Source organism: Trichoplusia ni, chromosome 8 (assembly GCF_003590095.1).
Source record: "Trichoplusia ni isolate ovarian cell line Hi5 chromosome 8, tn1, whole genome shotgun sequence".
NCBI classification, from domain to species: domain Eukaryota; kingdom Metazoa; phylum Arthropoda; class Insecta; order Lepidoptera; family Noctuidae; genus Trichoplusia; species Trichoplusia ni.
The window spans coordinates 6,465,946-6,479,938 of record NC_039485.1 but is presented as its reverse complement, the minus strand read 5'-3'; the positions used below and the strand labels follow the sequence as shown (position 1 = coordinate 6,479,938).

General features: G+C 34.2%; 2 protein-coding genes and 1 long non-coding RNA gene across 3 annotated transcripts; 2 read left to right on the top strand and 1 right to left on the bottom strand.

Moving 5' to 3' along the window:
• The first annotated feature begins 241 nt into the window (after nt 1-241).
• Nucleotides 242-1,476, top strand: LOC113496631. The gene is made up of 2 exons (XR_003400837.1): nt 242-506; nt 914-1,476. It is a non-coding gene; the product is annotated as an uncharacterized LOC113496631 (long non-coding RNA).
• A 267-nt stretch (nt 1,477-1,743) lies between these two features.
• Nucleotides 1,744-3,819, bottom strand: LOC113496941. Its single transcript, XM_026876343.1, has 4 exons — nt 3,038-3,819; nt 2,683-2,751; nt 2,235-2,379; nt 1,744-1,929 (listed from the first exon to the last, which is right to left on the bottom strand). The coding sequence occupies exons 1-4, from the start codon at nt 3,785-3,787 to the stop codon at nt 1,760-1,762; spliced, it is 1,134 nt and encodes a 377-aa protein (XP_026732144.1). The 5' UTR covers nt 3,788-3,819; the 3' UTR covers nt 1,744-1,759.
• Nucleotides 3,820-4,407: 588 nt separating this feature from the next.
• LOC113496767 (extensin-2-like) lies at nt 4,408-13,030 on the top strand. Its single transcript, XM_026876089.1, has 11 exons — nt 4,408-4,518; nt 4,852-5,073; nt 6,100-6,311; nt 6,796-6,945; nt 7,293-7,379; nt 9,029-9,062; nt 9,467-9,697; nt 10,136-10,255; nt 10,980-11,191; nt 11,579-11,728; nt 12,859-13,030. Exons 1-11 carry the CDS (start codon nt 4,509-4,511, stop codon nt 12,949-12,951), a joined length of 1,521 nt encoding a protein of 506 aa, XP_026731890.1. The 5' UTR covers nt 4,408-4,508; the 3' UTR covers nt 12,952-13,030.
• The last annotated feature ends 963 nt before the right edge of the window (nt 13,031-13,993 follow it).

Below are 13,993 nucleotides of genomic sequence, written 5' to 3'. Positions count from 1 at the left end.
TGAAATTTGTATGTTTGTTTACTTAATATATAAAAAAATGCAGCAAATTGCCGAAAATAGAATAAGAGAAGTTAAAAAAATTAAGGTCATTTGAAAGAGTTATTTAAGAGTTGAGTAATAAATCAGTTTCTATTTTATTCTTAATCAATTAAAGTATTTTATCAATTATTAACATCTAAATTACAAAACAAAACACATGCTACTAGGTAACTGTCTATTTTCTTTCGTAATTTACAATTTTACCCCAAGTAGAACTTAGCCTTTCTCCATTTCTGTAAATAAATAACGAACGAATCCGAGTATATTAATAGTATTATTTACACCGGAGATATTAGAAGATCAGGGAATTCCAAATGCAAGCTTCATTCCGCCGATAATACCTTCAAGATAATTCTTTTATCTCTCCACGCCGCTGTATTTATAAACTAAAACATTCGTCTTGGAGTTAGTTACCAAACAACTTTACACCTTGTTCAGTGTTCTGACCTAAGAAGTAAAATAAAAAGGTAAGCTGAAGATAAAAACATTAATATTTATAAAAAAAATCATTTCCGTATTATCTGTATAAAAAAATATATTCAAGACTTAATAATAATGGCTGGTAGCTATTTTTTCTCAATATACTTTGCCCATTAGAGAAATAAGAGAGAATTAAGTGTAGAAGATTTTTAAAAAAGTCAGTCATTTTTTTTTATAAAAAATGAAAATTTATTAAGTAGCTTACATAGATTATACCCATAAATGCGAAATATAATCTGCAATTATCTCGATTCTAAGAAAGAGGAGCCTTATCGAGAAATACTGTTTAATGCTACCATATGCAAGACCACCGTGTCTAATGGCTTATTTTGGAAAAGGAATTGATTAGTGCCCAAACATAAAACAATTCTAACCACATCTTTTATTGTTTCAGAATAAACATGTCCGGCTCAGGAGACAAGAAACCTTTCCGCCCCCCGCCCTACGAGAAGCCATACGCGCCTCCAGAACCACCTAAAGACCGCCCCAGGGCCTAAATACCAGAACATTATTATTAGCTATTAAGATAGAAGTTATTCCAAAATTATTAATTAATTATTCTTCGTGTAGTGACGACCGATGGATAGAAGTATTTCTGATCCAGAATTCACCAAAACAGCATCGTTATTGACGTTATAATGGTCCACATATGTGCAAATGGGATACTATTTGTGAACTTGGATTTTTTCACTAAGTTTCAAATTGAAGTGTGTGGGCAATGAATGAAGTCTCAAGGTCCTCTCAAGGTACATGACGTACATCGAGAAAACCCAGCAGAGATAAAACGATCAAGTACGATCAGTCAAGAGTAATTGTGTTTGTTGTAGTTCCATAGATATTAGATGATCAAAATACTCAAATCTAAATCACAATGTTGTTAATTTTGTGTTTAGTATTAGACAGTTATGTGTCGAATTGAATTGTGGAATCTCGAATAAATTATTTTAATGAGTTGAATAATTTTTTTTCAATAATTTGCTCCTTATGTTCTTCAGAATAATTGATGAATTAAAAAGTAAACGGTTTAAATGTCGATGCCCATCATTCATCATCATTCAAGATCCTGAAAAAATAGTAATAAGTTTGGTGCAAAACATTTATTTATCAAACTTACGCTCTAAGAAACACTTACGAGTATATCTTATACAGTAATATTAATCACACAAGAAGCAAAAAATAAAAGCGTTTTAAACATACTAAGAGATAATAATAACTCTTGTTAAGCCAAAACATTAATACATTACATAGTAGTAAATAACTGGATCAGGATTATACTGTAAGTGATGACGTTTAACAAAGTACCAAGCAACATAGCGTAGCTCAAATTGAACAAACTGCAAGCGGTGAACTGAAGGCGGTTGTTGCTGACAAGCTCTTTGAATGTCTCCAAAACAGGCTTTCTGGATGGCACTGAAATGATTACGAAACAGGGTTTACTCCTTTTGAGTCCACATATTATTAGGATTGATTTAGGTCCGCAGTAGAATCCATATGGCGGAATGCAATTAAGGTACTTTGAAAGTATATAATTTATCTTCACATTTTTTTGACAGTGACAAAGATATATTTAAGGGAATATTTTAGTTAACGTCGTTCTTGATTATGGCCGTAACAAGCGATGAAGGGAGGCAAATCAAGGTCTCTTTTTATTTGTAGTTTATGTAAGATTTATAAAAAAAGAATTTTAAAAGGAGAATAATTTATTAAAATCTTACCGCATCTGTAGTCTATCAGGATTTTAATTATAAGTGTAATAGTCTGATCAACTTCTCGACTTAATTGATCATTAATGTAGCATCCAACGAAACACCAGACTGATGGTAAAGTACTTTTCGCGATCACAAGCCACAATATTTGGACCTGAAATATTTGAAAACGGCTATAATTTAACGTTGGATTCATGCAAAAGAAACCAGGAGAGTTCAGCCAGCTCAGTTCCTCCGTATTATATTTTGTAGAGCCGCATTCGTTAATCGATCGCTTTTGGCCCTGTAGCGAAGATCCAATTCTACAGCCGCTTAACAGTCATTTTTTGACATTGACATTTTGAACATGTTCTAATCATTGGTTACATGAACTGGGCTGCTTTTGTAAGACGACTAAAAAATCACGGTGTATAGGTTAGAATATAAGGTTAGTATCTACTTATCCATAGTCACGTACCTGTTTGCAGACGATTACCGTTACTCCAACAACTGCGCTAGTAAACATCAACCAAATTGAGAGGAAAATCTGAAATAATGATGATATAGACATGGTAAAGTTTACATTTAAACTGCTTTTGACAAATACTTTGAAAGTGGAAGTTTTAATATCTAAACTTTATTTCAATCTGCATATTTATTTTTAATAACTAGTCTTAAAGCACATAAATACATCTCTTGTTATGTTATAGTCAGTACTACTGGTTTCCAAATACTTTGAAATTGTAACACCTAACAGAAAACTTGTATTCAGCTCCCTAACCTTTCACTACCAATCAATTCCTTGCTCTGAAAATAAAAAACGGTATAATTACCTGTAACCCATGATATTTTTCCAAAAGCTGAACACTCGTGCTCAAGTTGTCATAGATTGAACAAAGTTGTTTCAAGTCATATTGAACAAGAATTTCAGTATCTATAAACTTTATACCGGGACATGTAACGTATTTCAAAATACGTCCTAAATTGTTATCCACATCGGGAACAGTTTTTATTTTTTCTTTATGAGTAAGGATAGTAGATAACTCATCATTGATCAGTTTCATGGTCGCAAGAATCAAATACAAATGCATAAATAAATGTAAAATTGATAAAAATGTTGGAATTCTCATTAATAAAATGTATGGTGGATAACTGTGCGCAATTTCCATGATTATAAAGATTAAAAATGTAATGGTCAACAAAGAAAACCAGAAGTACATTTTTATGAAAAATAACTTCAAAATCTTGCCGTCTAAGTTCAAATGAGCAAATGTATTATCAAACACTTGGTGCAGACTCATACATATTCTTTCACTTTTCATATTATTTATGACTATAAACAAAACATTCACAATCAAATCATTTATGTCTGGTACAATTTGTAGATTATGTTTTATGTCAAAGTTCACGTATTGATTAGACAAAAAACAGAAGCTGCTTATTAAAGCCAGTACAATCAGAATGGACCAAAGTTTCAGCCAAGAACTGATATTTTTAGAAACACCTTCCACTGTTATGGTTGGTTTTGACAAACCGAAGAAATTACAGATTAAGTTGAATGGGCGAAAGTACACGTAAAACATTTTCCCGACCACTCAAGCCAATATACAACGTAAGAATGTTTGGCAAGAAGGGAGTTTAATTACAATTAAGTCATGTCAATCGCCCTGAAATGTAGATACTATGTCATTAAAAATAAATCAGACATGTTTCAATATTTTTTAATCACATTTATTAAACTGCTCCGGTTGTTGGTATTGTATGACATGAGTTTTTACTTAACTAATGTAAGAAATGGACATGATTTGCGGTCCCATTAAAAACCTTTAAATTGATTTTTAATGGCATTTTGATGCTAAAATTATAAAAATACTTTTCGATACTCCCAAAACTGGTTTCATTAGGTTAGATTCAGCTTTCAAATCAGTCCTGAACTGTCACTATCTAACCAATCCAAGATCGAGTTAACATTCAGTCTCATCTACGTAGATCGAGCGTAGTTTCAATTCTTGCCACCGGCGGAATTGGCGCTAGTGTATAGTGGATATCGAGAATGTCAACTCGATCTCAATTCGATTGAAACAAAACTCTATATTATAGTATATTTTTAATTTGTTCTTTATCGAAACATTTTATCTTATCATGAATTGAACGCAAATTTCTACTGGTCCGATAAATAAATTATCAGTTTTCACAGGCGAAAAAAGAAAACGTCATAATCGCAGTTTTGTTTAGTACCAGTACTTGTGTGAAGTGTAGACTTTTGTTTATTCGTTCTAGTGAGACAAACAAACAACAGAAACTATGTCTGGAAGTAAGTTTATTTTAATAAATCGTTCAATAGTTTTTTTAAAGATCCAAAAAGGACAAATGCTACGCTTGTGATTATTCTTAAAACATTACTTATGTATTTGATTGATGATCTGTAAAGGAACATAAAATCTAGTGTGTTTATAATATAACATTATGCTATGCCATACCTACCCATACAAAACACTACAAGTCGTTTTACCAAGTGGGCAACGAAATCTGAAGAAGAAAAAACGTGAACCCTATCTATGCAATCAATTTCCCTAGCTATCCAAATATTGTACTGTAAAAATGTACTCTGGATATGAAAAGCTATTATATTTGTCATGTATTCCAGATGTGCCAAACAGACCACATGCGCATCCAATACCGCCTCCGAACATGGCAGTTCCAGGCGTGTACGCATACGCCCCAGGTCCTTACATGGTGCCGGTGTACCAGCCTCCACTACTCCAGGCACCTGCACCCTCGCAGCCGCAGTACATAGCTAACGTAGTGTACCAAACACCATCGGTGGGACCTACACTAGCGCCAACACCAGGCCCTATTTATGTCGAAGGTATACTATTGTTTTCTTAGTATTATTGATCATCATCTATCATCATCATCATCCACAGCCTTTATCCTCCCACTGCTGGGCATAGGCCTCCCCTTTCTCTTGCCAATTTCTACGGTATTGTGCTAGCCTCATCCAGACTCGACCCGAGACCTTTATTATGTCATCGACCCATCATCATCATCTGATTCTGAAACATTTCTCCGACATTTGTTCTCCGACATTTTGGTATTAATAATGTTGGTGTGTTTTTTGGTAATTTTGGTAAATCATAAAAATTATTCTCATTTGTAAATATATTTCATATTATAACCTTCTATGTCGAATACCTATGTTTTATACCCCAGAGGCACATGAACAGCTCGGTCGGCTAATTGTTCGCCGTTGAAACGTTTTATCAGTGAAATAACGAAAAGTGAATCGTTGCGTCGGCGAAACGATCGTCGTTGAAAAGTTCCGTCTATGAAAAAATTAAAAGTGAAACGTTCTGTCTGTGAAAAACTGAAAAGTGAATCGTTCTGTCGGTGAACCGTTCAACGGCGAAACAAATGTCGGAGAAATGTTTCAGAATCTCATCATCTATAAAGTATAATAGTTATAATTATTGGCTATGGTGACGGCCTCTGAACGCTTATCCTTTTCCTAACTACAAGGTTGTGATCAGGCATACCACCAAGCCGGCGCCAAGTAAGGCTGCAGCATCTGAAGAAACGAGACGTTGCATACGACAGTGAACGGCGTCTTCCTTTCTTTAACTTTTGCAAAAGTTGTGGAAGTCAAACACTTAAGTAGTAATTATTCTTAAGTTGATTTCAAAACGCTTCCAGAGCAATCACGTACTAATTTTGTCTTCACTTTTATTTTATCGTAAATAGAGCGGCATGCAAGTCAACTTGTTTTAAAATATTCTTTAGAGTATGCATTAATTTTAGTTGTTTTCAGGAAATGTTAATATTGAACTTTCTTGTGGTAAAACTCCTTTAGGCTGCATTTCTTTGCTTTTAACATTCAGTATTTTATGCATTTCAGAACCGATTGAATGGATTCCAGCGACAACATTCGATGTTTCGAGACTTGCTCAGCGAGCTTTCGTGGGAGGTGAGGACCATTCGGATGGAAGCCCCTTGTATGTGATCAGAGCACAACACGAAGGAGGTATCATTCCCGGCAAGCTGTCAATCAAAAACCTTACTGCTTATGTAGCGTACAGAGGGCGGGCAGTTCCTGTCGATACCTATGAAGTAAGAACGCTATGTGATTATTGAAACAGACATTTCTGAGGTTGTGGATGTAGTCTGTTGATGTTAAATAAGAGGAAAGGAAATATTAATGAAGAGAATAATTTCATGTGAATGTCATTACACAAAATTCAGCTTTAATTGCCAGATATCTCAAAAAATCCCAAATAACTTACTTAAGATAATAATATAATAAATAACTTGTAGCAATTCATGGTAAACAGAAATCTAAAATTATTGCGACAACTCTCCCGTCATTGGCTATATTGTTGGCAAAATAAATGACTCGTAGCCATTTTGCGTAGCACTATAACTGCGTAGCAATTTTCACTCGTAGTATTATAACGAGTGAAACTGCTACAGTTATTTAAGATATCTAATGATAATTTATAAATGAAAAAAAGAAATATTATTATTAATACATACGTGAGCCAGTCCAGTCCAGTAGCAACACGACGTTAATTTCTCATTTGATCTTCTGTTTCAGGTTTTATGTGCTAGAAATGATGCAGTACATTGGAAATCATCCAGCAAGGGTCAGGTTCCTCCAGATGCTATCGTAGCTGGCAACAACGTGAACGCAGAACCGTTCTTCATTGCCAGGGTCAGACATAAGGGATCTCTTATACCTGGAAAGGTAGATACAGTTTGACTATTTCGCAATCCTACGTTTGAAGTGAAATCTGTGTCAAATAGTCGATCAATTGAAGTAGCCAACTACTTTTGTTCCGAAATTGTTAGTGAGTTATTCCGTCAATCATTTATTTTTTAAATACACTTTTGTTTTTCTGTAGATATATTTTGCAAATCTTTTTTATTGTTGTGTTACCAAATGGTATGAATAATTTTCAGTGCTCGTAGCATATAAAGCACCTTGTACTTCGTGGATAGCAAGAATTCTAGATTGGGAATTTTGCTCTTTACAACTTCAATGGCAACGTATTGAACTATGTTTTTGTATTTACTTCAATATTTATTTTGCAGGTACACCCTAGTCATGGTTGCTGCTACATACCGATAGGAAGATACGAAACCAATCACAAGACTTACGAGGTTCTTTGTAGAAGCAAATGACGACATCAAACATTTTTACTCTTTGATACTTTTAATAAAAATAATGTCATGTTACTTTTTTGTTTCGAAATTATTGGGTTGAATATTTAAGGGAAAGTACATTTCAGTAAAATACTTAGAAGAAAAATAACGAAATATTAATGCACTGTGTATGTCGAACAGTCATTGATCCCAACTACATTTCACATACATTTCATATTAGTTACCACTTATAAAAGTAACTGTGTTTCGCATAGTATAACTTTTTTGCCTATTAGCTGTACCTTTGAGTTTCCATTTAAATTACAGCGAACTACATCAAGTAATTTTGTACTACGGGAGTAATTTTAAAATTGATTAATAACACAGTTTAATAACATGCATTAAAGCTACTGTATGTTATTGCGTTTCGATGAATCAAGGTCAACACATCAACTTATTTATCAATTTACTTTTATAGAAAAGAAAATTCATCTCATGCTTTCTAATTAATAAATAAAGTTCAATAACAATCAGTAGAGCTTGCTAAAACAAAACTAATTATTTTAATAAAATAGGGGTATTTGTATAAATAAACAGGATCTTGTTTGAATCAATCAAAACATATTTGAAGGACGAAATAAGTACACAATGAGTCAACTGATACCTTTACATTTACACAAAAGAACGCTTAATTACACCTAGAATCCTCAATTCTTATAAAGTCAAAGCATTTATCTAATCGTGAAATGCGTATAAGTTTCAGCCGATATGATAAAGACATGAATCAGAAGATAGCTACAAATAATCGATAAACGAAATAAACCTGCAGTCAATAGTCCAACACCAGTGAAATAAACAGTTTAGTTATTTGTTTATTTGTATTTTTTTATCAAAACAACTATGTCTGGACGTAAGTACCTTGTAATATTTATCTATTAGTGCTTTTTTGTAGCGTCAATTGTGTAAGTATGGAGCGTAGTGTTAAATTGATAGGTATTACCGAAGATCAGAACTTCAAAATCATCTTTTCTTGTTGTTTGAATAAGTTTAAGTCTAAGTTTTGATAATAAAAGTAACTAGGTAAATGTGATTGTTTATTGCGCAATTTATGACGAATGCGCGAAAAAAAGCGAGACAACAAACTACAAAAAGTACAACGGTGTCTCTTTTCCCCATCAGCAAAAATACTGCTTCTAGAGGTCGTGATCAGACGTCTGATACTCTCTTTAAAATTTACAGATGTAATCAGCACTGATCCATATGTTGCTGTAGTACTATTCTATACTTATATCTTAGTTTTAAAACAAAATCGATCTGTGTCTGTGCCAATACTTTCAATAATTTCTTTATCTCACCGTTATCATCAAAAAAACACAGAGTGACACATATGACTTATCTCGTAATCTTTTGTTCTTGTTAATAGAAGCACCTACTTATGGCAAATGTATTTTTCAACATTTAGTATTTAAAACCCAAATGTTACTTAGTTTGTAGACATTCATTTTAATGTAAAATGCTACTGTAAAATTTTATTTTGAAAAGAGTAACTTATGGAGTTTCTTGCCGGTTCTTCTCCATAAGAATGACACTTTGGAACCGTGCAACTAGAGTCAGTAATATAACGTTTTAAAAGTGCCTGAGATACGGCCTATTTGAAATAAAAACTTTTTGATTTTGATTTTGATTTTGATTTGTACGCCCAAACAACAACTGAACTATGTATTACCATATTCTACCATAAGTATAATATTTATGAAACACTGGTGTTTGAAACAACCAAGTTATTTAATTTTAAGTTAATCTTGTTTTAATGTTCGATGTAACAATCAAACAGTTTTGTGAGTCCCTGTCCTGATTAGAAGTTTACGAGGAACCATCGATAAAAAAAAATGTACAAAATTGGGAACACAAACAAATATAACAATCGTAATGTTTGTATCGAAACTTTGAATTCAGGGTAGTCAGATATGATAAATCATAAAACGTCCTACTTACATCATGAAAGATTTCATTAATTTTTTGCACACCTAGAGTTAGGACTGTTACGATTTAAACAGCCTAAAACGGGCACATGCAATAAAAACTTCAGATTTCGATTTTGATATTGATTGATTTATTTTCAGATCCTCCAAATGGACCTCCTCCACCTTACTACGGGTACCCAATGGCAGGGCCGACCCCAGCACACCCCGGCGGCTACACATACGTGCCGGCACCAGTCATGATGCCGGTGTACCATCCCCCGCCACCACAACCGCCCCAAGAGCCTGCTCCGCAACCAACCTACGTGACCAACTACATCTATCAGCAACCACCAGCTCCGCCGCCACCACCACAGCCCATTTACGTTGAAGGTAATAGTTTTTACTTAAGTTTTTACTTGTTGCCAAAAATTATCCGTGGTGAACATACATTGGAACATTTTCTTACAAATGCAACAGATTGTGCGAATGGCACATAGATGGCCCGTTGTTCTGTTATAAGTCGATGTTCTGGTCTATTCTCACCAACACAGAATTGATCATTCTATCTTAGTTTTCCTTTCGTTTACCTGTTATTTTGTTTGTATAGATTTTTCGCAAATTTCTTTAACAACTTCATTTGCACTTATTCTTCTGTTTAACTTTAAGTTTGGGGTATTGGCGGGAATATTAAAGGCATTATACATCGAAAAATCCGAAACAGCTTTATCTACTGAGCCCTTGACAAAGCCATAATTTAATGACCACACAAAACGTACATTAAGTATTTGCTAACGTACTTAGCTGGCGCGTTGTTCCTTTCAATTACAGCACCCCCACCTCCCCCTCAACCAGTACCGGATAGAGTTAAGACTCCAGTTGAACTCGGATTGGCGACAGTCGAGAAGGGCTTGGCTTGGCTCGGAAATAGCCTCCAGAATTTGAATAATAGTAAGCTCTGAATAATTTTATAAATTAACACTCCTAAAATACAGTTTTGAACACAGATTACGTTCAAACTGCTTAAACCTTTTGACCTATATAGGTTCGATCATAATACTCCGAATTTTGCCCTTCTCTCTAAAATAAGAAGAATACAAAAGACAAAGTGGAACATCTGCTTCATCATAATTTTATTTTATCCGCATTTGCTATATTATAAAACTACCAAGGACATAACTCATCATTCTAATAAGAATTCATCAGTTTAAATTTGTATTTTTTTTTTAATTTTGTCATATCTGCCTTTCCCGCTGTCAAAAGTACGTTCGCATTTCGGTTAGTAAAAAAATCTTGCACCCATTATTCTAAGATAAACATTTGTAAACAAAATAATCCGAGATGGTCCCCTATCAAACTATAAACTTTATATTAACCTAGAAGAATAGGAACGCGAATTTTACCTCGATTAGCCCGACGTTTCGACCAGGTTACAGCGGCCGTGGTCACGAGCAGACTGGAGCGGCGAGTCACTCCGTTGATGGGGCGGCTTGACCGTCTTCCACTTTCAGATTTTCACAATTACCGTCGCAACTTATTTAACGTACACCGTCACAAACTACACTCACTAGTAAAATTCGCGCTAATCCCCGTTTTCTTCTATGTTAATATAATTATGCAACGCGAAACTTTAAATACAAACTATAAACGTATAATTCCTATTTTAATATTTCAGAGCTCATTGATTGGGTTCCTGCTACACCAACCGATGTCTCTTCACTTTCCCATCGCGCTTACATCGCTGGCAAAGAAGGATGGGATGGCAGTCCCCTCTGCGTGATCAGAGCTCACCACAGCGGAGAGTTCATACCCGGGAAACTAGCCATCAAACACCGCTCTGCTTATGTACCTCACGCTGGAAGAGAAGTGCCAGTACACAACTTTGAGGTAAGAAAATTGTTTCAATTGAATCATGAGTCAAAACTGTCATGGACTTTCGAGGATTAGTAATCTTTCGATAGAAGAAAATTTAAATGTGAGTCATAGTAATCTGACAACTATCGGTCATACAAATAAAATGAACAGAAGCCACAAATAGCCTTAGCATTTAGTGGTTTCTTAGGTTTACGGGATTGTTAGACATTGAAATGAAACTACTTTTATGGATTTTATCGCGGTTTAATTTTAGATTTTAGTTTAGAGGTATGCCTTTAGCATTTTTGCTATGGCAAATCTACCTTTAATTTTGCTCTGTTTCATTCTTCTCCGACGTTTCCAATCCTGCAGATTGTAAATTAGTGAATTTTTATTAACTTTTATGATTATCATTTCCAGGTGTTGTGTGCTCCAAGCCATGCGGTTCGTTGGCTTCCGTCCAGCAACGGCCAGGTCCCAGTCGGAGCGATCGCAGCTGGCAACACGCACCACGGTGAACCTCTCTACATTGCGAGGGTTAAACACATGCGGTCTATTACACCTGGAAAGGTAATATATAGATTACTCAGAGTTTTAAAACAACTAGCACAGCAGAATACTAAAGCGAAAACATGAGTTTTGAACTGCGCTTGTTGTATTTTATGCCTTAGAGCAAATCAAAATGCAAAATATTTGTCAGCAATTCCATGCCCAAGTAAGTATGGAATTGCTAGCATATGAATCATATAATATTAATTCCTGTAGCTATCAACCTTTTACCGCAATACAAGGCTTTAATACGAAAATGTCTTGCTAAGCGGAAAACCCCTTGTTCCATTGTTTTGATAGACTTACTAACTTCTGAAGCCCTGCTACCGACTATTAAAATAGGATTGTTGCAGTTGTGATAACGAGAGTCTCTCTACCACGTGTAGCGCGGTATAGGTGATAGGACCTCATTATTATATTTGATATTAGGTACAATATATTCAACAACTATCAGTAAGGTATAAATATAATAACCACTATATAATTGTCCACATATTAACAGAGATATATGCTATAATTAATACTCATTAGTAAGCTAGTTATTGTTACACAAGGAAATATTTTGTTTTGTATATTGTTACAATTACCATATTTCGGTAGGTACATTTGTAAAATAGTAAAAGCCGTTTTTCAGTAGAAGAAGTTCAGTGTATATATTATACTAGCTGTTGCCCGCGACTTCGTCCGCGTGGTTAGAAGATATAAGTTAAGATTTATATCTACCCTGTTTTTTCCACATTTTCCCGTGTATCTTCGCTCCTATTAGTCGCAGCGTGATAATTTATAGCCCAAAAACCTTCCTCAATAAATGGTCTATTCAACACAAAAATATTTTTTCAATTTGAACCAGTAGTTCCTGAGATTAGCGAGTTCAAACAAACAAACAAACTCTTCAGCTTTATATATTAGTATATATATTAGTATATTTGGATGAGTCTAAAGGCCTAAAGGGGTCCTCGTTAACACTTGTTTGTTCGATATAAAATAAAAAGAAAAATGCCATTACCATTTGCATGCAGTTTACCTTCTAGTGTACAAATATTACTTATGATTACTTATAATGTACTCGTAAGTAACATAAATAGTAGTTTAATAGTCTTACTTATCTCGGACGTTTTATGAGATTCCAATAATTCATGTTTGCATTACAGGTACACCCCAGTCACGGCTGCGCCTACATTTCCTTCGGCGGATCAGAAATTACCTACAAAAACTACGAAGTCCTGTGCAAAATCGTCGGTTAATGAGGAAGAAATGAGTCTTTAAAAATATTTTAACATCTTTATAAAAATGTACCTAATCATAGACTGAGTTTTAAATCGAGATTACGTGAATCTATTAAACGTACAATGTTTTAAACACATGTCGATTTATAATGCATTAATTGATTTTCTAAAAAGTTAAAAGGTTTTTTGGAATTGTTTATTTATGTCCATGGATGCGATTCAAAAGCATTAAGAATAACACCGAGGTACTCCGAAATACAATACAAATATTTATCGCATGGTTTTTGAATATTATTTACCCATTCTGCTAATACCTACTCTCACTAAATTGTGAAAGTCAGTAAAAAGTTAAAAACTCTTAATTGCGTTAAGAACACTGTATTTTTTCATTTATGGAAGTATTAATACACCCGCAGGTAAGTACACGCATCTCTGTTCCCCAATTGCATAAATTTTAAAAGGAAAGACAGCGTGCTGTTTGGGAGTTTGCTCAGTGAATGTGGGTACTGTATTAAAAAATGGGCTGCTTACTAAACTAATTCGAATTTATAGTTTTTGATTGATTGACGACTGCGAGATTAAAGACTCTTAAGTTTTAACTGAGGTCGATTCCCTGATTTGTTGGTGTTAAGTACGCTTGTCCGCATTTTTCACTTGATTTTCGTAGCAACTTATTTTATATTTGTGTTCTTATCATCAGATAGTAAACACTGACTAAACCGAGAAATTACGCAATATTAAAAGTTATTATCATTTATTTTCCTGCTGATACTGTGATCACAAAAACTAACGAGGGTTAAAACACAGATTAAGTTCAACACACTGGGAAAATCTCTAAATTTTTCCTGTTTCAGTATCATCTACGTACACTTCAGCGGTTTCTTTAGGCGCTAACGATGCAGAACAATTACGAATATACAACTTCTGTTTCATATGACATAAACGGTGAATTATTTTTTAGCCAATATATTGCGTCACTTTAAAAAAATACTTGTTTTTACTATTACTTACGTATATACCGGTTTAAACTTCTAATAATATAAAACTAAATTACCTTTCG

Coding starts and splice junctions, on each gene's coding strand:
- LOC113496941 (XM_026876343.1), bottom strand. CDS start 3,787: ATGTTTTACGTGTACTTTCGCCCATTCAACTTAATCTGTAATTTCTTC. Junction 2,380..2,682: donor CGGTAATCGTCTGCAAACAG/GTACGTGACTAT, acceptor CAAATATTTCAG/GTCCAAATATTGTGGCTTGT. Junction 1,930..2,234: donor CCTGATAGACTACAGATGCG/GTAAGATTTTAA, acceptor TAATCATTTCAG/TGCCATCCAGAAAGCCTGTT.
- LOC113496767 (XM_026876089.1), top strand. Junction 10,256..10,979: donor CCTCCAGAATTTGAATAATA/GTAAGCTCTGAA, acceptor TTAATATTTCAG/AGCTCATTGATTGGGTTCCT. Junction 11,192..11,578: donor TGCCAGTACACAACTTTGAG/GTAAGAAAATTG, acceptor TATCATTTCCAG/GTGTTGTGTGCTCCAAGCCA.